We start from the raw sequence: 27,939 nt of genomic DNA on the forward strand, positions 1-27,939 counted from the left end.
CTTTTAATGGTTACTATTGGCCATGAGCTGTTTTTAATGAAGAAAGAAAGGGAGAGAGACCGGGGTGATAGAAAGCAGAGAAAAAGAGGGAAGAGGCTGTAAACATGAGATAAGAATGGGAGATACAGGAAGAGAATGGTGGGAGAGGCCGATGGTTACACATCCATGATTATTCATGCCTTGATGTTTAATTAAACGCTGCTGCATGTCTGCTAAGATTCTGTTTCAACTCAACCAGGGCACTCACGTACCATGCAATCCATCCCATGCATACACACTCACACACACACACACACAGGGTTGGGGAGTAATTGATTACATGTAAGATTACAGATTATTTTGAAAAACTACATGATTACTTTTTGGATTCCTTTTAAATTCAGAAAGGATGTTTGCGAAAAAAGACAGTGTGCTTTGTTTTTTCAATGACATTCAATTCAGCATTGAAAAAAGGTGCAGGTTTAAGTTTGTGCCACCTGAGCGAGTCTGACCACAAGTCAGAGACCACTATGATGACACAGCACATGCATTTGATGGATCCTTTTTGTCTTCTAGGGAAAGTAATCCAAAAGCAACTGCAAGTAATCCGATTATGTTACTGAGTTTGGGTAATCAAAAAGTTACGTTACTGACTACAATTTTGGACAGGTAAATAACTAGTAACTAATGGATTACATTTGGAAAGTAACCTACGCAACCATCCACGCGTACACGTGCAAACACACACACACACACACACACACACACACACACACACACACACACACACACACACACACACACACACACACACACACACACACACACACACACACACACACACACACACACAGACTTAAAACATTCTTACTTTAGTAACTAAGAGACTAACGTTAGCTTGTGTGTAACCTGTTGTCTTTCAGATGGTTGGCTATACTAACACTGCCTGATCATTTACTTCTACTGGCTATGCTGACATACTGTACATGACAGTGTTTCAAACTAGTGGAGCAACACTGATCTATTGTCAATACTGAGATTAGTACAAAGGGCATCTGACAGAGCCCAAGGCCATAACACAAACTGATGTAAAGGGAATACTGAATGGATTAGCTATTGATATCAAGGGTAGTTGTCTGTTGGATCTCTTCTCATCATAGTTATCAACAGCCTGTTCAGTAGAGTTAATGGAATAGAACGAATGCATAATTTAACCATTTTTATGTATCTATGCACTTTGTTTTTGCCCAATTGAGAGGGAATGCATTTTAAACAATGGGAGATTTTTTACAACACTGACATATACATATACACACACAGAGAGAGAGAGAGAGAGAGAGAGAGAGAGAGAGAGAGAGAGAGAGAGAGAGAGAGAGAGAGAGAGAGAGAGAGAGAGAGAGAGAGAGAGAGAGAGAGAGAGAGAGAGAGAGAGAGAGAGAATTTACGCTGTTGGCACAGAGTTAATGGGATTAGAAATTCTGGGCAAAAACACAAAACCCCTTAAAAGCCCTTGATTCAAATCCCCTGGAGCTTTCTGGTGGGAAATGTATTGTTTTATTGTAACTCTTCTCTGTCTGTCTGTCTGTCTCAAAATGAAGATAGGGGTGCTGTTGCATGCTTCTGAGTCCTGGATCCTGAGTAGACTGGTTATGGTTAATTTCTTTGTTTCTGTGTATGCCTGGTTCAGATTAACTTCTTTAGTGAGGAGCCTGATTTTGATTGCCTGCTTAAAACCTCTTTGGGATAGGGGGCAGTATTTTCACGTTCGGATGAAAAGTAAATCCAAGATGGCAGCATGTCAAGTCGTTTGTTTGTGACTAGTACATTTTAACCTACTAATAATCTATTTATTTATGGTTGCGTAACTTCGTTGTTGCGTAGTGCAAACTATTTTATTTTTGCTGGTGTAAAGATCACGGGTCCTCCTCAACTCGGAACTTCATTACTTGAAGTTTACCAAAGTAACCCTATCTCTGGCTGGCCTGAGTTTCTCCTTCGTCCGCGGAGTGTCTTGTCCAAGCTGCTCCTTTTTGCTCTTCGCCTGGCTGTCAGTGGCAGCTCAACCCGTTCTCTCTATCGCCCTCAACACCCAATCTACTCACACGCGCAAACACTCACATTGACTCACATACACGCTGTCCCTCTCTCCACTTACCTTCGTTGGCCTCTTGTTTTTTGGTCAGAGAAAATGACAATTTACGTGGTATTGCTTTGCGCACTGACTTTACTGAACTCTGGAGAAAACGAACATTGTCGCAGGGTGAGTACATCTGACAATGTACTCTCGCGTCCATTAGACATTTTGTCTGCAGGAACTCGCTCTTTTTCACTCGGTCCACTCGTCCAAGTGCCGATGCATTTGTGGCATGATGTGAACAGTACGAATTTGTGTCACTACCAAAGTCTAATGGTTTTAAATGACTGTTTTGTATTGTCTGGAAACTCACTTGTAGAATTCGCTTGCAGTAGGTCTCTTAAAAAAGAGAAGCCGTGCAAGGTTATTAAACAGAGGTGCTTAGTTATTCTTCTGTTGTTGATATCAGGTAACGTGCAACCTAACCCTGGCCCTGATATGCAATGTCTCCAAACCCCGTCTGATTTTAAATCAAGATCTGGTTTTGGTATTTTTCATTTAAATGTACGCAGCCTGTTGTCAAAAATTGATGGGGTTAGGATTTGGGCTAAATCAACTGATGCTGATGTAATTGTGTTTTCTGAAACCTGGCTCAGCAAGTCTATTTTTGATAAGGATATTTGTATAAGTGGTTACAATGTTTATCGCACAGATCGGGTTAAGAAAGGTGGGGGTGTGGCTATATATGTAAAATCTAAATTCCATGTAAGTGTGGCAAAGTCTGAAACTATTTGTAAACAGTTGGAATTTCTTGCTTTGAATATTGAGGTTTCAAAGGGCCTCTCTATAACTGTGATTGGCTGTTATAGACCCCCCTCTGCTCTTGGTGATGCATTTTCTTCTTTGACGCACCTTATGTCTAAACTTCTTTACAGTGAAATGATCTTGATTGGTGATCTCAACTGGTGTTGGTTAAAGCCGGTGTCTGATGATTTAAAAATGTTTTGTAATTCTATGAATCTTACCCAGTTGATTAATTCACCCACTCGCCCAAATCTTAAATGCCCAGATAAATCTACCCTGATTGATTTGATATTGACAAATGTTTCACATAAATATTCTGCGGTTGGTGTTTTTTGTAATGATTTAAGTGACCATTGTGCTGTTGTTGCTGTTAGAAATACTAAGGTTCCAAAGACAAATCCACGTTTTATTCGTAAGAGAAATTTGAAGTGTTTTAATGAGCAGGCTTTCTTTCATGATTTGTTTTATTTTGACTGGAGCAAGATTGAGCTTATCCCTGATGTGGAAACTGCCTGGAAATTCTTTCATGATGGGTTTTTCCAAATAGTAAACAAACATGCACCATTCCGCAGGTTCAGGGTTAAAGGGCGGGATAATCCATGGTTTTCTTCTGAGCTGTCTTGTATTATTCACGACCGTAATCTAGCCTGGGCTAAAGCAAGGAAATCTTGTTCTGATGCTGATTGGCTTATTTTTAGGCAGTTAAGAAACAAGTGTTCTTTTCTTCTCAGGAAGGCCAAGTCTGAATATTTTATGTCTGTTACCACTGATAACCTGAATGACCCTAGAAAGTTTTGGAATGCTATTAAGTCTATGTCTGGTAACAGTAATGTTAATGAATTACCGTCATGTGTTTTGAAGGACTCTGTTGCTATATATGACAAAACTGAAATGCTGAATTGTTTCAATGAGCACTTTGTATCATCTGGTAGGCTGTTTGATTCAGTGCCCTCTGTCTCTGTACAACCCTGTGTGGATGAACCAGTGTCCTCTGTCTCTGTACAACCCTGTGTGGATGAACCAGTGAGAGCTGGTCAAACTTTTAGCTTTCTGCCATTCTCAGTGCAGGTGGTACATAAAGCCCTGAAATCCTTAGATCAAAGAAAGCCTGCAGGTCCTGATGTTTTGGATCCCTGCTTTTTAAATCTAGCAGCTGATTTCATAGCTGAACCACTTACATATCTGTTCAATCTAACCCTGGAATGTAATGAAATTCCAAAGATCTGGAAATCAGCATTTGTCCTACCACTTTTAAAAGGGGGAGATCCAACTCTTTTAAATAATTATAGGCCAATCTCAAAGCTGTCACCCCTGGTGAAAATACTTGAAACCCTTGTAAGTGAACAGCTAAAAGAGTTTTTATTTACTAACTCTATTTTATCAATGTACCAATCGGGCTTCAGGAAGAAGCATAGCACAATTACAGCAGCCATGAAGGTTTTAAATGATATCACTGAAGCCCTTGACAAAAAACAGCACTGTGTCTCACTTTTTATTGATCTCTCTAAGGCTTTTGATACAGTTGATCATGCTATACTGAGGCAGAAATTGTTGAGTGTAGGTCTTTCGGAGCATGCAGTTGCATGGTTTGCTAACTATCTGTCTGATAGAACTCAGTGCACTCAATTTGATGGGCTTATGTCTGTTAAATTGTCTGTCCTGAATGGTGTGCCCCAGGGCTCTGTACTTGGTCCTCTCTTATTCACTATTTATATAAATGATTTAGACAGAAATGTCCAAAATGCACAACTTCATTTTTATGCTGATGATACTGTTATTTACTGTTGTGCCTCATCTCTTACAAAAGCTTTCCAAAACTTGCAAACTGCTTTTTATACTGTTCAACATACCTTGTGTCAATTGAAGCTTATCCTCAATACTGACAAAACTAAACTAATGGTGTTTTCTAATGCAAGAAATAGACCTCTGAACCTTTCACCTGTTACTACCTGTCAGGGCAAGGAGATTGAGGTTGTAACCTCATACAAATATCTTGGAATTCTAATTGATGACGGCCTCTCTTTTAAATTGCATATTCAACAACTTACAAAAAAATTGAAGCTGAAATTGGGATTTTATTTTAGGAATAAGGCCTGTTTTTCTTTTGAAGCCAGAAGGAGGCTAGTATCAGCTACATTTATGCCTTTACTAGACTATGGGGATATTTTATATATGAATGCTTCTGCTCAGTGTTTGAGATCAATTGACACTCTTTACCATGGCACTTTGAGATTTATTTTAAACTGCAAAACCCTTACGCACCACTGCACTTTGTATACCAGGGTTGGCTGGCCTTCTCTAGTCACTCGTAGGCTCAGTCACTGGTATACTTTTATTTACAAAGCCATTTTGGGTTTACTACCTTTTTATTTGGGCATTTTTATTGTTCAGAAATGTGGTGGGTACTCTCTTCGTTCACTGGACTTTATCCTGCTAACTGTTCCAAATGTCCGAACTGAATTTGGTAAAAGGTATTTTATGTACTCTGCGCCATCGTCTTGGAACACCTTACAAAATAATTTTAAACTGGAAGAACTTGTCCCGATTGGTGTTTTTAAATCACTGATGAAGGATTTTGAGGCTGATTCCCTGACCTGTCAATGTTTTTAATTTGCTGTTTTTGATATTGTTATACTCTTGTGAATTCATGAATGGTTTTTACTAGATTACTTGTAGTTTTTCATGTTGTCTGTCTGTAATTTTTTGTAATGACTTGGTGCTGCCTATCTTGGCCAGGACGCTCTTGAAAAAGAGATTTTAAATCTCAATGAGCCCTTCCTGGTTAAATAAAGGTTAAATAAATAAAATTTAAAAAAAATGCCCAAAGTAATCTGCCTGCTACTCAGGCCCAGAAGCTAGGATATGCATATAATTGGTAGATGTCAAAATAATGTCTGTGAGTATAACAGAACTTATTTGGCAGGCGAAACCCCGAGGACAAACCATCCAGGAAAAAAAAATTGAGGTCACTGTGTCTTCTATTGGTTTTCTATGGGAAACTAGATTTATGAGGCACCTGGTTGCAGTTCCTATGGCTTCCACACAGAAATTAAGAAGTACGGCTGTACTTTCCAAGCCAAGTGGACTCTTGTGTTTGGTGCGGGCAACCTGGACCTCGCTCCACTTTGATTTTATCCGCTATTGAACTATATTCCGTCTTAAATTTTATCGATTATTTACGTTTTAGGATACCTAAAGTTGGATTAGGAAAGTTGTTTGAAATGTTTGGACCAAGTTTACTGTCACGCCCTGACCATAGTTTGCTTTGTATGTTTCTATGTTTTGTTTGGTCAGGGTGTGATCTGAGTGGGCATTCTATGTTGTATGTCTAGTTTGTCTATTTCTATGTGTTTGGCCTGATATGGTTCTCAATCAGAGGCAGGTGTTTGTTGTTGTCTCTGATTGGGAACCATATTTAGGTAGCCTGTTTTGTATTGTGGGTGGTGGGTGATTGTTCCTGTTTCTGTGTTTGTTCACCATACGGGACTGTTTCGTGTTCGTTAGTTTATTCGTTATTTTGTTTGTTTGTTTCAAGTATTCTAAATTAAATATGAATACTCACCACGCTGCATCTTGGTCCGACATTTCGTACTCCTCGTCAGAGGAGGACGAAGAATTCCGTTACATTTACAGGTAACTTATTAGATAATTTGTAGTCATGTTGGGTAAGTTGGAACCGGTGTATTTCTGAATCAAACGCGCCAAATAAATTTACATTTTGGGGATATAAAGAAGGAATTTATCGAACAAAATGACCATTTGTGATGTTTCTGGGACATATTGGAGTGCCAACAGAAGAAGATCTTCAAAGGTAAGGCATGAATTATATTGTTATTTCTGACTTTCGTGTCGCACCTGCTTGGTTGAAATATGATTTTTATGTGTTTGTATGATGGGGCGCTGTCCTCAGATAATCGCATGGTTTGCTTTCGCCGTAAAGCCTTTTTGAAATCTGACACGGTAGCTGGATTAACAAGAAGTTAAGCTTTATTTTGGTGTATTGCACTTGTGATTTCTAATAATTTAATTTGAATTTCGCGCTCCGCTAGCGGAACGTCTAGCCGTAACAGGTTTAAGGACTAAATAGACTGGGTTACAGTGGTTGTGAAAGGACTGTCTATTGTTAAGAATCAGACACAGCTGCCTAGTAGGTATGGTAGGCTCTGAATTTCCAAATTTTTCTCCTACACATAATTCAAGCCCAGAGGGGATTCAGTCTTTCTAACAACTTACTACTCAACGAGCTGTATAAGGCCATAAGCAAACAAGAAAATGCTCATCCAGAAGTGGCGCTCCTAGTGGCCGGGGACTTTAATGCAGGCAAACTTAAATCCTTTTTACCTAATTTCTACTAGCATGTCACATGTGCAACCAGAGACGCCACACATAAAGACGCATACAAAGCTCTCCCTCGCCCTCCATTTGGCAAATCTGACCATAATTATATCCTCCTGATTCCTGCTTACAAGCAAAAACTAAAACAGGAAGTATCAGTGACTCGCTCAATACGGAAGTGGTCTGATAAAGCGGATTAATTTGCTACAGGACTGTTTTGCTAGCACAGACTGGAATATGTTCCTGGATTCATTCGATGGCATTTAGGAGTATACCACCTCAGTCACCAGCTTCATCTATAAGTGCATCGACGACATCGTCCCCAGAGTGACCGCTCATACACTATTGTTCAGAAGTTTGGGGTCACTTAGAACTGTCCTTGTTTTTGAAAGAAAAGCAAATTTTTTGTCCATTAAAATAAGATCAAATTGATCAGAAATACAGTGTAAACATTATTAATGTTGTAAACGACTATTGTTGAAAAATTGTATCATTTTAAAAGGCTAATTGATCATTAGAAAATCATTTTGCAATTATGTTAGCACAGCTGCAAAATTTTGTGCTGATTAAAGAAGCAATAAAACTGGCCTTCTTTAGACTAGTTGAGTATCTGGGGCATCAGCATTTGTGCGTTCTATTAAAGGCTCAAAATGGCCAGAAACAAAGGCCTTTCTTCTGAAACTCGTCAGTCTATTCTTGTTCTGAGAAATGAAGGCTATTCCATGCGAGAAATTGCCAAGAAACTGAAGATCTCGTACAATGCTGTGTACTACTCTTTTCACAGAACAGCGCAAACTGGCTCTAACCAGAATAGAAAGAGGAGTGGGAGGCCCCGGTGCACAACTGAGCAAGAGAACAAGTAGATTAGAGTGTCTAGTTTGAGAAACAGACGCCTCACAAGTCCTCAACTGGCAGCTTCATTAAGTAGTACCCGGAAAACACCAGTTTCAACATCAACAGTGACGTCCGGGAGGCAATTTCTAGCATGGAATAGCCTAAGATCCGCACCGAGCTAAAGGCTAGAGCTGCCGCTTTCAAGGAGTGGGACACTAATCCAGACACTTATAAGAAATTTTGCTATGCCCTCAGACAAACTATCAAACAGGCTAAGCGTCAAAACTGGACTAAGATTGAATCCTGCTAAACCGGCTCTGATGCTCGTCGGATGTGGCAGGGCTTGCAAACTATTACGGACTACAAAGGGAAACACAGCCGCGAGCTGCCCAGTGACGCGAGCCTACAAGATGACCTAAATGCCTTTTATGCTCGCTTCGAGGCAAGCAACACTGAAGCATGCATGAGAGCACCAGCTGTTCCAGACGACTGTTTGATCACGCTCTCCGTAGCCGATGTGGGCAAGAACTTTAAACACGTCAACATTCACAAGGCTGTGGGGCCAGGCGGATTACTAGGACGTGTACTCAGAGCATGCGCGGACCAACTGGCAAATGTCTTCACTGACATTTTCAACCTCTCCCTGACAGAGTCTGTAATTCCTACATGTTTCAAGTAGAACACCATAGTCCCTGTGCCCAAGAAAGCGAAGATAACCTGCCTAAATGACTACCGCCCCGTAGCACTCACATCGGTAGCTATGAAGTGCTGTGAAAGGCTGGTCATGGCTCACATCAACACCATCATCCCTAGACCCACTCCAATTCAAATACCGCCCCAACAGATCCACAGATGATGCAATCTCAATTGCACTCCATGCTGCCCTTTCCCACATGGACAAAAGGAACACCTATGTGAGAATGCTGTTCATTGACTACAGCTCAGTGTTCAACACCATAGTGCCCACAAAGCTCATCACTAAGCTAAGGTACCTGAGACTAAACAGATCCCTCTGCAACTGGATCCTGGACTTCCTAACGGTCCACTCTCAGGTGGTAAGGGTAGGCAACAAAACATCTGCCACGCTGATCCTCAACACAGGGGCCCCTCAGGGGGGCTTAGTCCCATCCTGTACCCCCTGTTCACCCAAGATTGCGTGGCAAAGCATGACTCCAACACCATCATTAAGTTTGCTCACGACACAACAATGATAGGCCAGATCTCCGACAGTGGTGAGACAGCCTGTAGGAAGGAGGTCAGAGACCATTGTGGTGCCATTTATAACAACCTCTCCTTAAATGTGAGCAAGACAAAGGAGATTATTGTGGACTACAGGAAAAGGAGGGCCAACCACACCCCCATTCACATCGATGGGGCTGTAGTGGAGCGGGTCGAGAGTTTCAAGCTCCTTGGTGTCCAGATCACCAACAAACTATCATGGTCCAAACACACCAAGACAGTTGTGAAGAGGGCACGGCAACACCTTTCCCCCTCAGAAGACTGAATAGATTTGGCATGGGTCCACAGATCCTCAAAAAGTTCTACTTGCTGCACCATCGAGAGCATCCTGACAGGTTGCATCCCCACTTGGTTCGGCAACTGCTCGGCATCCGACCATAAGGCGCTACAGATGGTAATGCGTACGGCCCAGTACATCACTGGGGCCAAGCTTCTTGCCATCTAGGACCTATATACTAGGCAGTATCAGAGGAAGGCCCAAAAAATTGTCAAAGACTCCAGTCACCCAAGTCATGGACTGTTCTCTCTGTTACCGCACGGCAAGTGATACCGGAGTGCCAAGTCTAGTACCAAAAGGCTCCTTAACGGCTTCTTCCCACAAGCCATAAGACTGCTGAACAATTAATGACATTTTCACCCGGACTATTTTACATTGACACTGCTGCTACTTGCTGTTTATTATCTATGCATATTCACTTTACCCCATGCCTACATGTACAAATTACCTCGACTAACCCCCGCACATTGACCTCGTTATTGTTATTTTATTGTGTTACTTTTTATTTTATTTATTACTTTCGTTTATTTAGTAAATATTTTCTTAAATGTATTTCTTGAACTGCATTGTTGGTTAAGGGCTTGTAAGTAAGCATTTCACAGTAAGGTCTGCACCTGTTGTATTTGGTGCATGTGACAATTAAAATTGTATTTGATATTACCCCCTCTCTATTTCTCTTCTCTCCCTATTCCCCCTCTCTGAATACTAATTGTGCCCATCGTAATAATGCAGTTACTTATATATTCCCACAGCATGTAGAACCATGACAGTTATGCAAAACAATATTCACCACTGGAATGCAACAGAGATAGGGTTGAGCAGAATCCCCCCATGTGCAGAGGAAAGACTGTATTAGTTTATAATAGGCAGCACTGTGCTCTGCAGCCAGAAATTCACCATCATTGGGAGGAATTGGAATCTCAGTCCTCGAAAAAGTTTGTTTTCTTATAATTAATTATAATGTGAAGTTTTGGTTTGACTTGAAGAACATCCCTCTCTTCTCTCTCAGATATATCCCCTCCCTCTCCTTCTTTTCCCATATCCCTCCTTCCACTTTCTCCTCTCTCTCTCTCAGATATATCCCCTCCCTCTCCTTCTTTTCCCATATCCCTCCTTCCACTTTCTCCTCTCTCTCTCTCAGATATATCCCCTCCCTCTCCTTCTTTTCCCATATCCCTCCTTCCACTTTCTCCCCTCTCTCTCTCTCTCTCTCTCTCTCTCTCTGGAGTCATGTCAACCCTCTCACTTAATTGTATTTTAATAAAAAAAATATTTTACCTATTTAACTAGGCAAGTCATTTCAGAACAAATTCTTATTTATAATGACGGCTTAATGGGACTTAATGAGAGCAAACGTCAGACAAGCAGGCGGCCAAAAACAAGTAGCTATTTATACAGACCATTAGAGATAGAGAAGGACACTCCAGCTGGAGGAACTGGGCTGCCCTCTGAGACACACACACAGCATGTGCACGCGTGCATACGTGAGGTCGTTTTTGCGTGTGTACATGCATACACAACTCTCTGTGTGTGTGTGGGTGCATGGGATTGTGTCTACGTTTTTACATCAAATCAGTCGTCATTATAATTTCCATCATTATCTTTTTTCTCATGAAATGAAGAATCCACATCTCCCCTCCTCATTCCTCCTAGCTGGCGCTGACATACTGTTCTCAGGCAAAATACACATAACATGCAACACCAAGGCAGGACACAGCCATATGTCGAAGCAATCATGCAAAAATAGGAGCAGAGAGGTATTTTAAAGGTAATCTTTCACATAATCACTTCTCACTTATCCCCCTGTGGGTGTGGGTGTGTGTGTGTGTGTGTGTGTGTGTGCGTGCGTGCATGCGTGTGTTTGTTTGTGCTGTTAGAGGGGATTAGATATACAGAAAGCTCTAAGGTAACAGGAGGAGAGGCCCACTTTGCTTTAGATATTCCACTCTGTCATAGGGTAGACATGGAGGGAAGGTCACATGGAGAGAAGATGCAGCACCATAGTGAAATGTGGACAGTATGGAACCCTCTCAGCTGTACCTACATCCATACCATTCACTAGTATGGGGGTGTGAGCACAGCAACAGTTATTGACACTGCATAACAACAGGGTATGGAGAGAGAGGGAGAGGGTGGAAGGGAGGGATGGAGGGAGGGAGAGGGAAGGAAGGAGGAATGGACAGTGAAAAAGAGGGAAAGAGAGAGAGCGGTGACCGAGGTGTGGAGAGAAGGGTGGGAGGGGCATAGAGAAGCAGGAGCAGCTTGTGTGCGTTTGGGGAAGGAGAATTTGAGCTATCTTTCATGCACACAGAAACGACGGTAAAGGAACAGGGGCACCACCATAGAGAGACCCAACGTGGACCAGACTGAGAGACGAGACAAGAGGGGGGCAGGGGCTTATTCAGAGAGATAGGGAGGGAGAAGTACAGAAAAGGGAAGATAAATAGAGAGAAGAGGACTGCTCAGTCGTTTGTTTGAACAAGCAGGTTTTCACGGCAACAACATGGGCGCAGTGGTGGGCACTTTGACCATGCAGACCAAGCAGAGGAGACGACCATCCAGAGGTACATCAACAACATCAACCAGACAGACAGAGACAGACACAACAGACAGACACAACAGAGAGACAAACACACACGACAGACACGACAGACACAACAGACAGACACGACAGACAGACAGACAGACACGACAGACAGACAGACCGGAGATTTAGACAGACAGACCAGAGAGACAGACAAGCAGACAGACCAGAGAGACGAGGACAGAGAGACAGAGAATGACAAACTAGAAAGACAAGACACATAGAAGGACAACCAAACAGAATAGAGCACCTGAACTACACACTCATGACTGAGTGAATAACCATCAGCGTGGCTGTGAAATGTCTTAGTCTCTATAGTAAGACACATACTTAAAGCTGGCATGTACAATGATATGATATTATAATCTATTGGATCGTTCTCTGTGACTTCATTGTTTCAATCTGATGGTCAATGATTATCGATTCAGATCATAACTCATCACAATGAGATGATAATATGACAATATAAGGGAGATCTTCTTGCTTAGAACAAGTCTTAGACTGCTTTCTTTGCAACATTATATTGCATTATACTTGTGGGCTTCACAAAGGTTTACCTTCTCTAATATGTCTGATAGATAGACAGACAGATAAGTCAATAAGGAGACAAAGTACAATAGTCCCACATAAATGAATCCCATTACTGCTGATAGACAAACATATAGGAATGAGTTCCACTCGTGCTGCCCTAATGGTTGTACACTAACAAGTGTGGACAAAATGAGAAATCAGGGGACGGCACAACAGAGAAAATGAAAGAGTGAGACTGACTAACAGAAAAAAGGAGAGAGAGATGGATAGCATTGCTAACACATACGTTTAAACAGAGGAGACTGAGGAACAGTGATCAGGGGAGACCTCTGTGAAATATGTGTCATTTCTTGCTGTGGTGCACATGGCTGTACCACAGTCATGGTTGAGAGATGCCCTTGAGAAAGACAGGGTTCAGAATCATTGCCCATGACTCAATGGTTTTTCATTACAGTGTGTGTACGTGCGTGAGCTCTTGCTTGTGTGTGCACAGATACGCATGCATGTGTACTCGGTAGAGAAAGAGTGGGTGTGTTTGTGTGTGAGCATGTACATTAGCACTCTGCTCACATCTCATAACTCTTCCTTTCCGTATGCTTGAGAGGGCCGTTGTCATGGAGACTGCAGGGTTGTGGGGGCATAAGGGGAATGTGAACAATACTCTGTGGTGCCTATTGGATGGATGATGAAGTTATGGAGCTATGTTATGGAGCAAGGTTCCCAAACTTTTTCACTCAGTCCCCCCTTCCAGTGTTGGAAAAGATCCTGTGGCCCACATCTATTTCTATGGGCACAAGCAATGTTCATGACATAAACTGTTCACACCTCTCTTGTTGGCGGAGAGAAAAAATTGCAGGTTTAAGGATTATTTCCTGCAATTCGATACATTTTGTCATGGGGTGCAGAAAACATTTAGCAGTTTTAAGCTAATTTTCTTGCATTTCTATACTTTTCCCCATGTCTAATGTGTATTCATGTAATATTTGAGTGACTCGAACGTTACTACAAAATCTATGGGCTAAAAAACCTAACTATGGCTTCTTGATCTGGACATTTTTTGACAAGTTATAAATAGCTCTCTAAGTTATGCAATGACTAACATGACCAGAGTAAAACTGATGATGAACTATCCAATCTACTATACCAACTTTCAATTGTTTTGGGGGGGACACACCATTTCCAAACTGTTGACAATCTAAAACATTTTAATGCTATATTAGTTATGGCTTGGGGCTAGGGTTGCCAATTCTGCATGCATACATAATCTCATGGGCAATCAACTAGGAGGATTGATCTCCTTGATTAAAATCCTGTCAGTGATTAGGGCTGATGTTAGTTTTGATCATGTGACCTTGCTTCCCAGAGATTAGACACAGTGATATATTCAGATTAATTTCAAAAACCACTTGGCAACACATAGTAAATAATTTGACCATCACTAACACATCCAATCCCCTTCAACAGTTTGTGAGAGAAAAGCTCCTTCAGACAGCTTGTTTTCTACTGGGGAGGAGAGATGGACTGTGTTTTTCTACTAGGGAGGAGAAATGGAGTGTGTGACACAGAGGTGCTTACAGCATGTCAGATACACAGTCACCTCATGCCACCTTGGGGATCTAGACCCTTACTCATTATGCACTCATCTCTGACACTCTCTCTGACTGTCTGATTTACCCACAAACCTGTGTCCAGACCTATTTCCACAGAGGTTTGATTTGGTCCTGTCGCCAAGGGACTCAGTAATGGGAATGTTTGTCTTTCAGTTAATTGGGTTTATTTTTGCAGTGATATATGGTTTTGAAGCTCTGTCCATAGGCTATGTTGTCCATTAGTAATCAGGCTGTAGTTGTGTCAGTATTGTAGTTGTGTAGGATAAAAGTATTGAGGCCATGTTAGTATTGAGAGGCCAAGCTGGTTTCTCCATGTAACCAGGCTGAGCAGAATGAAGCTATGTTCCTTCACCATCCTGCTGGGCTCGGTCTGATGAGGTTCTCATTCTCTGTGTCTAAATCTTCCACCCGGTTCTTCTCATCACTGTCCCATCTTCCAAACACTCTTAGAAAAAAGGAGCTATCTACAGTAGAAACCTGAAAGGGTTCTTTGGCTGTCCCCATAGGAGAACCCTTTGAAGAACCCTTTTTGGTTCCAGGTAGAACCCTTTTCACAGAGGGTTCTACATGGAACCCAAAGGGGTTCTACCTAGAACCAGAAAGGGTTCTCCTATGGGGACAAACAAATAACCCTTTTGGAAAACTTTTTTCTAAGAGTGTAAACTGGATTCCTCTATTGTTCTCTGCCTCCATGTGTATGTGTCATCCTCTCCTCTCTTTCACTCTCCCTCTTTTTTTCTTCATCACTACAGCTTGCTTCCTTTTCACACATTCACTCCATCCTACCACCCACTATTTCCTAGCCTCTTTTCATCCTCTTTCATTCCCACTTTATCTCTCTCCCCTTTCCCTAGCTCTATGTTAATTACTCTATAAGTAATTAACTGATGTTATTCAGGTTGTCCTCTGTACTTTTTTTCATGATTACTGGTATGTGTGGTGTGAGTGTGTGTGCCTGTTTGTGTTATAGGAGTAGCTAGTTATCTGCAGCAGGGCAAGGGCTTTCTGAGGTGTGTGTATGCTGCAAAGTTTTATAGTAAATAGCCTGTCAGTATCCATGATGTAAATCTTGTTCAGTCAGGCCTACAGTAGATAAACACACTGAACAATAAGCCAGCCACACACGCATTCAGTGAAGCTCTCCTTACCAATGTTGGTTTACGTGGGAGGAGGTCTTACGCATGCGCTTTGCTGGTTTATATGTTCATCTTTTTAATAAATGTATTCAAGTAGTACCTGTGTTCAAAACATGCTGGAAATCTGTCTGTCTCCATGACAAAAATAAATGTCTAAAACGTCAGAGATTCCGACAGTGAGCGAGGGAAAGATTGATAGGGGGATTGGTGAGAAGGATTGAAGGATTGAGAGAGTGTATTGACCAAAAGGTAAAGTGGAAATTAAAACAAGAGGAGTAGAATAACCAATATTGGAAGAGAGGGGGACCAGGATGGAGAAGGGGGATAAATTCTCACCAGTCGTTTTAAGAATTTGCCAATTTCACAGCAATCACAGTAAATGAACTTCACATAGAGTGTGATAAAGATATCTCTCGTAACAAAGTTAGTGAGGAAGGAGTGTCTTTGTGAGAATGAGTCTGTGGTGAGTGTGAAGTCTGTCTCCTGAAGAAGAGCCCTCTAACGTGTACGCTTCATTATCTCATCTTTAATCCAGATCATAAACCTGTAGTCTGTCCTCTTCAACTGCATGATCAGTTTTCGTACCAGTGGAGGCTCCTCAGAGGAGGTACCATCCTCCTCAGCGAATTTCATAAAAATAAAAATAGTAAAAACATTTTAAAAGTTATTGTTTTTAGATAAAACTATACTAAATATAATCACGTCACCAAATAATTCATTAAAACACTGTCACGTCCTGACCATAGTTCTTATGTGTTTTGCTTGTTTTAGTGTTGGTCAGGACGTGAGCTGGGTGGGCATTCTATGTTGTGTGTCTAGTTTGTCTGTTTCTGTGTTCGGCCTAATATGGTTCTCAATCAGAGGCAGCTGTCATTCGTTGTCCCTGATTGAGAATCATATATAGGTGGCTTGTTTTGTGTTGGGATTTTGTGGGTGGTTGTTTCCTGTCTTTGTGTTTTGTCTGCACCAGAAAGGACTGTATCGGTTTGCCACATTTGTTATTTTGTTTTGTAAGTGTTCATGTTTATTTGTCGTAATTAAACATGTTGAGCACTGGCTACGCTGCGTGTTGGTCCGATCCCTGCTACACCTCCTCTTCTCATGAAGAGAGGGAAGGCTGCCGTTACAAACACATTTTGCAATGAAAATCTACAGTAGTCTCAACAGCACTCTGTAGGGTAGTACCATGGTGTAGCCAGAGGACAGCTAGCTTCCGTCCTCCTCTGGGTACATTGACTTCAAGACAAAACCTAGGAGGCTCATGGTTCTCACCACCTTCCATAGACTTACACAGTAATTATGACAACTTCCAGAGGACGTCCTCCAACCTATCAGAACTCTTGCAGCATGAACTGACATGTTGTCCACCCAATCAAAGGATCAGAGAATGAATCTAGTACTGAAATCATAAGCTACAGCTAGCTAGTACTGTAGTGCATAAAATGTGGTGAGTAGTTGACTCAAAGAGAGAGAAAGACAGTAGTTGAACAACAAAAAAATGTGCAAAATGAAGGAGAAGCAAGAGAGAAATAGAGAGATTTTGTCTTTTTTTTTTAAACTTTCAGTTTCACTTAACGTTACTTAGCTAGCAAATGCAGCTATCTAGTTTAGCCTACTGGAACACCCTGATTAAACATAGGGATTCTATGTTAGCTAGCACACTATGACTTTCCAACACAGCATTGGAACTCTTCCAAGTCAATGTAAGCTTTTGGTTTTACAAATATATTGCAATGGGGCCCGCCGGTGTAACTACTTACTGACTGTACACTGTAACGTTACTGTATGAATGTAGCGCGTTGACTAATGTTTTAGTACCATTAGCTATGCTGACTATAACATTACTTTAGCTAATATGGTGACAACGATGTAAGCTGTGTGTAACGGTTTGGCTTGGAAAGGTTTTTTCGACGGTCACATACAGCTGATGTGTTGTGCATTGAAGTCCAGAAGCGAAGTGAAGAGGTAAGAGGAGAGCGCATAGATACAAGCTATGAAAGTGAACTGTGTTTACGTGTGATCAGGGGTGTATTCATTCCGCTGGTTCTGTTGAAAAACGTTTCTTAAACGGAAGCAAACGGAACAAAACGGGGATAAACATACCTGAATTTGTCCAATAGAAACTCTTGTTTGCAACTGTTGAACTAATGATTACACCCTATATAAGCTAGATGCAGGCAAGAGTGTGCAAGGCTGTATTGAATGTTACTGTCTGTCCATGTGTCACTGTCTGTCACCTCAAATGTCTCTCGACCTGTATGCACCTACGTTGTAAACTTTCATTCATAGGCTAGGTTGTAGCATCCTCAGGATGGATACAGGGAAAATTCTAGCATCATGTAGTAGCCTAAACCTTTTTTCCCCTTCTTTTTTCCCCCCCTGCCATCGTAGACCTCCAGCGCAAGCGGTGTTTGCGTAGGGCGCGACATCATCAGGGACCCTTCACATCTATGCCACAAACTGTTTGCCCTCCTACCATCAGGCAGGCGGTACGGGTATCTACGTTCCCGCACTAGTCATTCCACTGTGGTCTTTTCCCCCCTCAGCAGTTTCCCTCTCCTAACAGTTGGACTGTGTATAAAGATCGCCAACCTCATAATTAGCTACCAAGAAGCCATTTCAGGCTATCAATCAAGTCAGAGTAGCTACTCACTGGGCACACACTGTGTGTCAATCAAACCTCATTTCAATGAAATTACGTTGAACCAATGTGGAATAGACTTTGAATTGATGTCTGTGTCCAGTGGGTAGCTTGTCTAACTACTGTATCTTAGCTGGCATGCCTGCTGGCAAGGTTGGTAGACTTTAGAAAAACAATAACTAAATGTACTGAATAAGACTCACATTCCTTTCGATCTTTTACCCAGATTTTAGCAGCAATGCAGAGAAGCATATTTTGTTTCTTAAAAAATAGAACCACCAGTCGGATACAGGCAGCTCAAGAGGTATGCTCAGATATGCAGAAAAATAGACATACTGCATTTTTTACATAGAATTAAACATAATGATTATGGCTCTAGATTGCAGTAAAGAGCTTTTTGAAAATGCCAAATTCTCCAATTTACGGACAGGGAGGGGTTCCCGGACCACCCCCGAGCCATCCTCACATACTTTGTGCCCCCTCAGATTTTTGGAGTGCGTGACGCCCCTATGTGTGTTCTGAGAGGAGCAGTGATGTGTTTGTTTCCTCTGCTCCAGTAGACCAGAGGCTGTCTGAGTGATAAACAACCCCCCTGAGAGGACACCAGCTCATCACATCATTACCCAACATCCATCTCTCTCTGGCACCCAAAGCACAAAGTTACCATCAGTACCATCAGTTACCATCAGTACAGTTCCCCAAGTCAATGGAAGGAGTCCAATTTGCATACCTCTCATCCCTCCTTCCTCCCTGCAGGTTGACGTGCGTCCTCCGAAACACAACCCAGACAAGCCACACTGCTTCTTGACACAATGCCCACTTAACCCAGCCACACCAATGTGTCAGAGGAAACACTGTTCACCTGGCGACTGACCCGCCACAGGAGTTGCTAGAGCGTGATGGGACAAGAACATCCCGGCCGGCCAAACCCTCTCCTAACTCGGACGACGCTGGGCAAATTGTGCGCCACCCCATGAGTCTCCCAGGTTCGAGTGCCTGGACTCGAACCAGGATCGCTAGTGACCAGGATTGCACTGTGATACAGTGCTTTAGACAACTGCGCCACTCAGGAAGCCCAGGTTGATGTTTATTGAGTCTTGTCCAGGAGGCAGATCTAAGTAATTTCCACTAGATGGGCAAGCTGCAAAGTCAAAATTGGCTATATTGTAAAAATTCATGAAATCAAACATTTACTTTTTGGTCTTCATTTAAGGTTAGGGTTAGGCATTAGGATTAGCGGTGTGCTTAGGGTTAAGGCTAGGGTTAGGTTTAAAATCTGATTTTGTGGCTGTGCTTGGTAGTGACCACTCTGCAGAGCTACCTCCAGAACAAGATTTATGACAAAAAATGCTAACCTGCTCCCTCCCTCTTCCTCCTCAAATGCGGCCGCATGCTTCCCAACCTGAAAAGTTAGGTACTGTTTGTGCATATATTATGACTTCATTTTGTGGTGTTTTTTTTCGTTTTGGAGTTTGGTTAGAGTCGGCTGTTCGGGCACACCAATTTTTTTCTCAAGGTCCAGCCGAAGTTTGGAAGCCGAAGTCTACACCCCTTTGTCCTTGATTGGTCAACTGTAGGGTTGACAAGAGTTTCTGCTTCTTGTCAGCTTAGCCCGAAACTCAGTGTGGATTCGACATGACAAACGACAACTTCGAGCATCGATTGACTGAGGAGGTAAAGAAGTACCTTCTCCACTACGATTCTAGTCATGCATTATATAAAGACTAGCATGTAAATGCCAATTCATGGAGGGAGATTGCGGAGACACTGGGGTCCGACCCAACCACTTGTTCGAAAAATTGGGGAAGAGTTCAAGTTCGACAATGAAAAGAAACAAGGGCCGCAGTGGAGATTCCGGTGGAAAGGCTACTACAGAAATGTTGCTGCTGGCTTGTTTGGCACGTTGAACATGGGAAGACTGAAAGCAACATGCCATCTACACCAAAGGATGGGGTATGTTATTATATTTTATATTGTAGTCGGCGAAAAGAGTAGCCATGTTTTGCTAACAGTAGCTAGCAAGCTAGCGCTAGCTATTAGGCTGGCTAGTGGCTAGCTAGCCTAGCAGCATACACAGGCAGGGAAAGCAAGCCAACCAACTAAACTAAAGATCTTTACAACTTTTGATCCAATGTCATTTTGTCATAGAAAGAAAATCATTTAGTTTGAGCAAAGTTGAGTAGCTAGGCCAGGCCTACTCAATTCTGCGCAAATGTTTGCAACAATGTTTTGGATGTGTACTAAATATCCCTTTACCTTTCTTTTTCAAAGCTCAAACACCAGTGAATGGAGACAGCACCTGGTATGTTCTCTGCGCCCCAGCATTGCCTTTTCACTGGCCCCAAGCACTACCTCTGCCACCAGTGCTGTCTGGTGATCAGCCCCCAGCCCATATCCTGCACAAATTTGCAGTGCAGAATTAGAAACCATCTCCATGCAGGACCTGGGAAGCTCTATCCTGAGCCCACCTCAAAGACGTACTTCACTGGCTTGCTCCTCACCGATGCCACAGAGCATCAGCAGTGGTAGCAGGGGTGTGAGAAGGGAGAAAAGAGCTGCAGACACAGTCCTTGACACATCACTCGCAAAGGCATTGGAAATGATTGAAGATATACAGTGCATTCGGAAAGTATTCAGACCCCTTGACTTTTTCCACATTTTGTTACGATACAGTCTTATTGTAAAATTGATTAAAAGTTTTTTCCCTCATCAATCTACACACAATACCCCATAATGACAAAGCAAAAACGGATTTTGAGACATTTTTGCAAATGTATGCAAAAAAAGAAATGAAATATCACATTTACATAAGTATTCAGACCCTTTACTCAGTACTTTGTTGAAGCAGCAATTACAGCCTCAAGTATTCATGGGTATGACGCTACAAGTTTGGCACACCTGTATGTGGGGAGTTTCTCCCATTCTTCTCTACAGATCCTCCCAAGCTCTGTCAGGTTGGACTCAAGAACATCCAGAGACTTGTCCCTAAGCCACTGTACTTAGGGTCGTTGTCCTGTTGGAAGGTGAACATTCGCCCCAGTTTGAGGTCCTGAGCGCTCTGGAGCAGGTTTTCATCAAGGATCTCTCTGTACTTTGCCCCGTTCATCTTTCCCTCTATCCTGACTAGTCTCCCAATCCCTGCCGCTAAAAAACATCCCCACAGCATGTAGCTGCCACCACCATAATTCGCCATTGGGATTGTGCCAGGTTTCCTCCAGACGTGACACTTGGCATTCAGGCCAAAGAGTTCCATCTTTGGTTCATCAGACCAGAGAATCTTATTTCTCATGGTCTGACAGTCCTTTTGGAGTCGTTTGGCAAACTCCAAGCGGGCTGTCATGTGTATTTTCCTGAGGAGTGGCTTCCGTCTGGCCACTCTACCATAAAGGCCTGATTGGTGGAGTGCTGCAGAGATGGTTGTCCTTCTGGAAGTGTCTCCCATCTCCACAGAGGCACTCTGGAGTTCTGTCAGATTGACCATCAGGTTCTTGGTCGCTTCCCTGACCAAGGCCCTTCTCCCCCGATTGCTCAGTTTGGTTGGCCGGCCAGCTCAAGGAAGGGTCATGGTGGTTCCAAACTTCTTCCAATTAAGAATGATGGAGGCCATTGTGTTCGTGGGGACCTTCAATGCTGCAGAAATGTTTTGGTACCCTTCCCCAGATCTGTGCCTCAACACAATCCTGTCTCTGACAATTCCTTCGACCTCATAGCTTGGTTTTTGCTCTGACATACACTGTTAACTATGGGACCTCATATAAACAGCTGTATGCCTTTCCAAATCATGTCCAATCAATTGAATTTAGCACAGGTGGACTCCAATCAAGTTGCAGAAATACTTCACGGATGATCAATGGAAGCAGTATTCACCTGGGCTCAATTTCGAGTGTCATAGCAAAGGGTCAGAATACTTATGTAAATAAGGCTTTTCTGTTTTTTATTTTTCATGATTTTGCAAAATAGAAAAATAAATCAAAACAACCATCCCACTCCTTCAGTCACATTCAAATCACATCCCTACACAGACTCCGGTGCCTGTTAGGATGGAACATTTAGGCCATTCAGGCCTCACAGATGCCTGTGAGGACAGAATAAGCAGCCAACACATGCTCAGCATATGTGGGAAATCCTTCAAGACTGTTGGAAAAGCATTCCAGGTGAAGCTGGTTGTGAGAATGCCAAGAGTGTGCAAAGCTGTCATCAAGGCAAAGGTTGGCTACTTTGAAGAATCTCAAATATAAAATATATTTTGATTTGTTTCACACTTTTTTGGTTACTACATGATTGCATATGTGTTATGTCATAGTTTTGATGTCTTCAATATGATTCTACAATGTAGAAAATAGTAAAAATAAAGAAAAACCCTGGAATGAGTAGGTGTGTCCAAACTTTTGAAGTGCCATGATATTGAAGTGCCGAAGTCGGTATGCTTTGTTTATTGGTTGTGTGGTGCATTGGCATAGAAACCTGTTGGAAAATTCCTTGAATATATTTTATATAATTATGTTGAAAATCTGATTTCCCCTTAGCTGATCATTGTTGGCAGCCGGCTCTGATCGTAGTGTAATGAAACAGGCAGAGAGAGTGAGCTCATCTCTGGTGGTTGGCGAACCCCCAACCTTCTGGCCTGTAGCCCTGTGTGGCATCAACTGTGCCACAAAAGCTTGCTGAAGTTGATATCCGCGTTTATAAACATAGGGTTAATACAGTTATTGTTTTTGTGATCGTAAACAGTATTTGTAATTCATTCTATGGGGAGAAGGTGTTCCATTTATTTTACTGTACAAGGGGGGGTCTTGTGAAAATATATTTTGCATTGGGGAGGGGGGGGTGCATTTTTTTTATGACACATTAAGTTGGAGCAGCCCCTCCCCACAATAAATTTCGATCTGTCCCTTATATAAACACACAATTAATCTCTCCCTCCCTCCCTATCTCTTCTCTCACTCTCTCTTTAGACAAGATTGATGATGAGTTGGAGATGACCATGGTGTGTCACAGGCCTGAGGGTCTGGAGCAGTTGGAGGCCCAGACCAACTTCACCAAGAGAGAGCTACAGATCCTCTACCGCGGCTTCAAGAATGTACGCACAGCCTTCTCCGTCCTTCTCCCTTTCTTTACTGTCTGTCTATCTTTATCTTCTTTTCCTCTCTCTTTCTACCTGTCTTGACTCCGCTGTCTCTCTCCGTGCCACTCTTATGTATACTCCTGCTTATGTTGATTCTCATCTTTACAAGTGTTTGTCAAAGCTCTGTTCTCTTTCATCTCCGACTCCAATATGTAAATGGTTTTAGCTTCACGCCATTAACCATGCCAACCATGCCATTAGAGTGTAAATGATTGGTTGATCTGGCCGTTACCCAGAAGAAGCTGCATTATTTTAGCTTGAAATAGTGTTTTCACATGGTTTCCACAGGAGTGTCCGAGTGGAGTGGTGAATGAAGAAACATTTAAACACATCTACGCCCAGTTCTTCCCCCATGGAGGTACAGAACAGCCAGATACCTCTCATTTAGACACATAACATGCCCTTCCTTACTTGTTTGGGACTCATTTACTAGCACTACTATGGGATTATAAAATCTCATGCCTGTATCTGGTTGTGTTGCAGATGCCAGCACTTACGCTCATTATCTCTTCAATGCATTTGACACAACAAACAATGGATCCATTAAGTTTGAGGTAAAAACCAAACATCACTATTACTCAGTGGACAGTTTAAATCAGGGGAGGCAACTAGATTCAGCCGTGGGAGGATTTTTGTTGGAGCGGATGGACGGGGGACCAGAACATACACTGCTCAAAAAAATAAAGGGAACTCTTAAACAACACAATGTAACTCCAAGTCAATCACACTTCTGTGAAATCAAACTGTCCACTTAGGAAGCAACACTGATTGACAATAAATTTCACATGCTGTTGTGCAAATGGAATAGACAAAAGGTGGAAATTATAGGCAATTAGCAAGACACCCCCAATAAAGGAATGGTTCTGCAGGTGGTGACCACAGACCACTTCTCAGTTCCTATGCTTCCTGGCTGATGTTTTGGTCACTTTTGAATGCTGGCGGTGCTTTCACTCTAGTGGTAGCATGAGACGGAGTCTACAACCCACACAAGTGGCTCAGGTAGTGCAGTTCATCCAGGATGGCACATCAATGCGAGCTGTGGCAAAAAGGTTTGCTGTGTCTGTCAGCGTAGTGTCCAGAGCATGGAGGCGCTACCAGGAGACAGGCCAGTACATCAGGAGACGTAGAGGAAGCCGTAGGAGGGCAACAACCCAGCAGCAGGACCGCTACCTCCGCCTTTGTGCAAGGAGGTGCACTGCCAGAGCCCTGCAAAATGACCTCCAGCAGGCCACAAATGTGCATGTGTCTGCTCAAACGGTCAGAAACAGACTCCATGAGGGTGGTATGAGGGCCCGACGTCCACAGGTGGGGGTTGTGCTTACAGCCCAACACCGTGCAGGACGTTTGGCATTTACCAGAGAACACCAAGATTGGCAAATTCGCCACTGGCGCCCTGTGCTCTTCACAGATGAAAGCAGGTTCACACTGAGCACATGAGCACATGTAACAGACGTGACAGAGTCTGGAGACGCCGTGGAGAATGTTCTGCTGCCTGCAACATCCTCCAGCATGACCAGTTTGGCGGTGGGTCAGTCATGGTGTGGGGTGGCATTTCTTTGTGGGGTCGCACAGCCCTCCATGTGCTCGCCAGAGGTAGCCTGACTGCCATTAGGTACTGAGATGAGATCCTCAGACCCCTTGTGAGACCATATGCTGACACATGCACATTTGTGGCCTGCTGGAGGTCATTTTGCAGGGCTCTGGCAGTGCACCTCCTTGCACAAAGGCGGAGGTAGCGGTCCTGCTGCTGGGTTGTTGCCCTCCTACGGCTTCCTCCACGTCTCCTGATGTACTGGCCTGTCTCCTGGTAGCGCCTCCATGCTCTGGACACTACGCTGACAGACACAGCAAACCTTTTTGCCACAGCTCGCATTGATGTGCCATCCTGGATGAACTGCACTACCTGAGCCACTTGTGTGGGTTGTAGACTCCGTCTCATGCTACCACTAGAGTGAAAGCACCGCCAGCATTCAAAAGTGACCGAAACATCAGCCAGGAAGCATAGGAACTGAGAAGTGGTCTGTGGTCACCACCTGCAGAACCATTCCTTTATTGGGGGTGTCTTGCTAATTGCCTATAATTTCCACCTTTTGTCTATTCCATTTGCACAACAGTATGTGAAATGTATTGTCAATCAGTGTTGCTTCCTAAGTGGACAGTTTGATTTCACAGAAGTGTGATTGACTTGGAGTTACATTGTGTTGTTTAAGTGTTCCCTTTATTTTTTTGAGCAGTGTATTTATAATAATTTGTACACTGCAAATTGACCACAACTAAGCCCAAAAAGAGATTGTATTTGAAAATAAATTCATACCTTGATTACATTGAGATACAATCACATACGTAATGTATATTTTTTTTATTCGTGGGAATACTTGGGAACAGATTTCCTAAATTCAACATTTTCTTTTTCTGAATTGAAAAAACTAAAATCCCCCAAAAAATAAACTTGTTTTTATTTCTTTACTAAAAACTTTTGGGCGCCAAAAGAAATCACTTGTGGTTGCCGACCCCTGCTTTAAATGAAGGAATATGAAGAATTATGTCTATTTTATTTACTGTTATCACTCAGTCTTTACTAAGTATTTTATCTTTAATCTCGCTCATGTGGTGACTCGCTCAGGAGTTTGTAATGGGACTGTCTACACTGCTGCGGGGCACTATGAGAGAGAAGCTGGAGTGGACTTTTCATCTTTACGACATCAACAACGATGGATACATTAACAGAGAGGTCTCTGTTTGTATTTACATGTCAGTTATATATTGAAAGATTCACATATAAAGTAATCTTATTTTAATACAGTTTGTATTTATGTGTTTCAGGAGATGACTGAGATTGTGAGGGCCATTTACGACATGATGGGGAAATATACCTACCCTGCACTCAAGGGAGATGTCCCTAAACAGCATGTGGATGCTTTTTTCCAGGTGACTTGATATCCTAGTATAATGTAATATTAAAGCACATGCATACTCTACCCCTTAGTAGGGCACAACAGTTTAAACCACATAATAATTTAACTTTTTCCCTTCCCACAGAAAATGGATAAAAACAAAGCTGGAGTTGTGACTTTAGAGGAGTTCATTGTCGCATGCCAGGAGGTATGTATAGAACATGCATGTTTATACATTTTATATTGCTGTTGGTGTCCACAGTGCATTTGGGAAGTATTCAGACCCCTTCCCTTTTTCCACATTTTGTTACATTACAGCCTTATTCTAAAATGGATTAAATAAAACAAATGATCATAAATCTACACACAATACCCCATAATGATAAAGTGAAACAGGTTTTTATAGATTTTAGCTAATTTATTAAAAATATATATTTTTTCAATATTTGTTTTATTATTGAATATTATTAAAACATACAATCTACGTGCAATGAAGCTGCTCAACATTTACGTTACATTCAGTCATCTAACCGGCTCTTGTCCAGAGCGACCCACGAGCAACCAGGGTCAAGCACCTCGCCCAAGGGCACGTCGACAGATCTCCCACCAAGTCAAAATGGGGACCCGAACCAGCGACCTATCGACCTCCGGCCCAAGCTCCCAACCGCCAGGCCACCAACCATCCAAGATCCTCCAACAGTTCTCAGAGAGCTGCCCCTCAACCATCCGAGCTGCAACATTCTGTCTTACCGACTTTCTCCTCTTCTCCCCTCAGGATGAAATGATGATGAGATCCATGCAGCTCTTCGAAAATGTGATGTAAAAAAGGAGCCGATGGAAGGAAGGAGAGAATTAGATAATGAGAGAGATTGTGTGTGTGTTTCAGTGCATTCATGTGAGTGCATGTGCGCGTGTGCGCATGTGCTTGTGCGTGTGTCCACGCATGTTTGTTTATCCGTGCGTGCCTGTCAGAGTGGATGAATGTGGATGTGTATCTATCTCTCTCATCCTCTCATCTAACTTGTCAGCATTCATGTGTTTGCCAAATAATGTCTCTGCCTGGCTACCTGCCTGGGTATGGATCAGACAAAGCCAGAACCGCTGAGAGAACCCTGGACTTGCTAGTCATATTGCTGAGCCTGGGAGTATGCAAACGAATTCACTGGAAAATGCTTTCTGCCTTTTTATGTGACATAAAGGTTTGTAAATCAGATGATCATACAATATAGACTGCAGTGTGATACAGCTGAGAACTCAAACTCATACGCTGCTCCCCGATTAGGCCTATGTGGAAACTCCTGAAAGACTCCTGCCCCCTACCTGTCAAACACTGAAACCCTGCCGGGATACTTTGGGTTCTTTTGACTCCGTTCTTTTTGCCAAAATAGATGCATGCTTGAGCCAGAGGGATTCCTCCCTCCCTACCATAGAAATAGAATCATGATTCTACGTCTATGCGCCCTACCAACCATTTGTTTGTCCACTGACTTGGACCTTTAAACTCATGCATTCAGTGATTGATTTATCGACAGCTATGATCTACATATCTGCTTATTTATTAATGTGTTTATGCGTGAAAAATATGAGGTTGTCCTAATGCATTATTTGTTTGTTTTAAGTGTTGTGTGTTTCTGATTCACTGTTGTCGTGGTGACCTCTGTACCTCTGTTGGCTTGGCTGTCGCACTCCTGTCTATCCTTGTAATTGTGTCTGTCCCTGACTGATGCCTGTTCTACTGTATGCTTATAAATACACCTAATAGACTTGGTTTATGACTGATGATATATCCTCTTGTATGATGGCTGGATCTAAATAATTCTGGAAAATGAACATCTGAGTAATGCAATGTGAATGGTGTTGGTCATTGGTGTTGTGA

The 27,939-nt window shown here is 42.5% G+C and overlaps 1 protein-coding gene across 4 annotated transcripts; it reads left to right on the top strand.

The window, feature by feature from the left end:
- Nucleotides 1-1,768: 1,768 nt before the first annotated feature.
- LOC120021618 (Kv channel-interacting protein 1-like) lies at nucleotides 1,769-27,915 on the top strand. Of its 4 annotated transcripts, none has more exons than XM_038965421.1 (8): nucleotides 1,769-2,239; nucleotides 23,000-23,124; nucleotides 23,458-23,527; nucleotides 23,653-23,723; nucleotides 25,793-25,900; nucleotides 25,993-26,097; nucleotides 26,209-26,271; nucleotides 26,609-27,915. In XM_038965421.1, the coding sequence occupies exons 2-8, from the start codon at nucleotides 23,023-23,025 to the stop codon at nucleotides 26,846-26,848; spliced, it is 759 nt and encodes a 252-aa protein (XP_038821349.1). In that variant the 5' UTR covers nucleotides 1,769-2,239; nucleotides 23,000-23,022; the 3' UTR covers nucleotides 26,849-27,915. The 4 variants fall into 4 exon arrangements, with proteins under 4 accessions (XP_038821349.1, XP_038821347.1, XP_038821346.1 ...); XM_038965419.1 differs by lacking the exon at nucleotides 1,769-2,239 and adding an exon at nucleotides 11,814-12,106; XM_038965418.1 differs by lacking the exon at nucleotides 1,769-2,239 and adding an exon at nucleotides 21,979-22,252.
- Nucleotides 27,916-27,939: the final 24 nt, after the last annotated feature.

This window comes from Salvelinus namaycush, chromosome 26 (genome assembly GCF_016432855.1).
Source record: "Salvelinus namaycush isolate Seneca chromosome 26, SaNama_1.0, whole genome shotgun sequence".
NCBI classification, from domain to species: Eukaryota; Metazoa; Chordata; class Actinopteri; order Salmoniformes; family Salmonidae; genus Salvelinus; species Salvelinus namaycush.

Bases quoted from the DNA above. Each gene is read 5' to 3' on its own strand.
- LOC120021618 (XM_038965418.1), top strand. From the start codon at position 22,159: ATGTGGGAAATCCTTCAAGACTGTTGGAAAAGCATTCCAGGTGAAGCT. The intron at 22,253-22,999 runs GTTGGCTACTTT...CTCTCTCTTTAG, and splicing joins AAGCTGTCATCAAGGCAAAG to ACAAGATTGATGATGAGTTG. The intron at 23,125-23,457 runs GTACGCACAGCC...TGGTTTCCACAG, and splicing joins TCTACCGCGGCTTCAAGAAT to GAGTGTCCGAGTGGAGTGGT.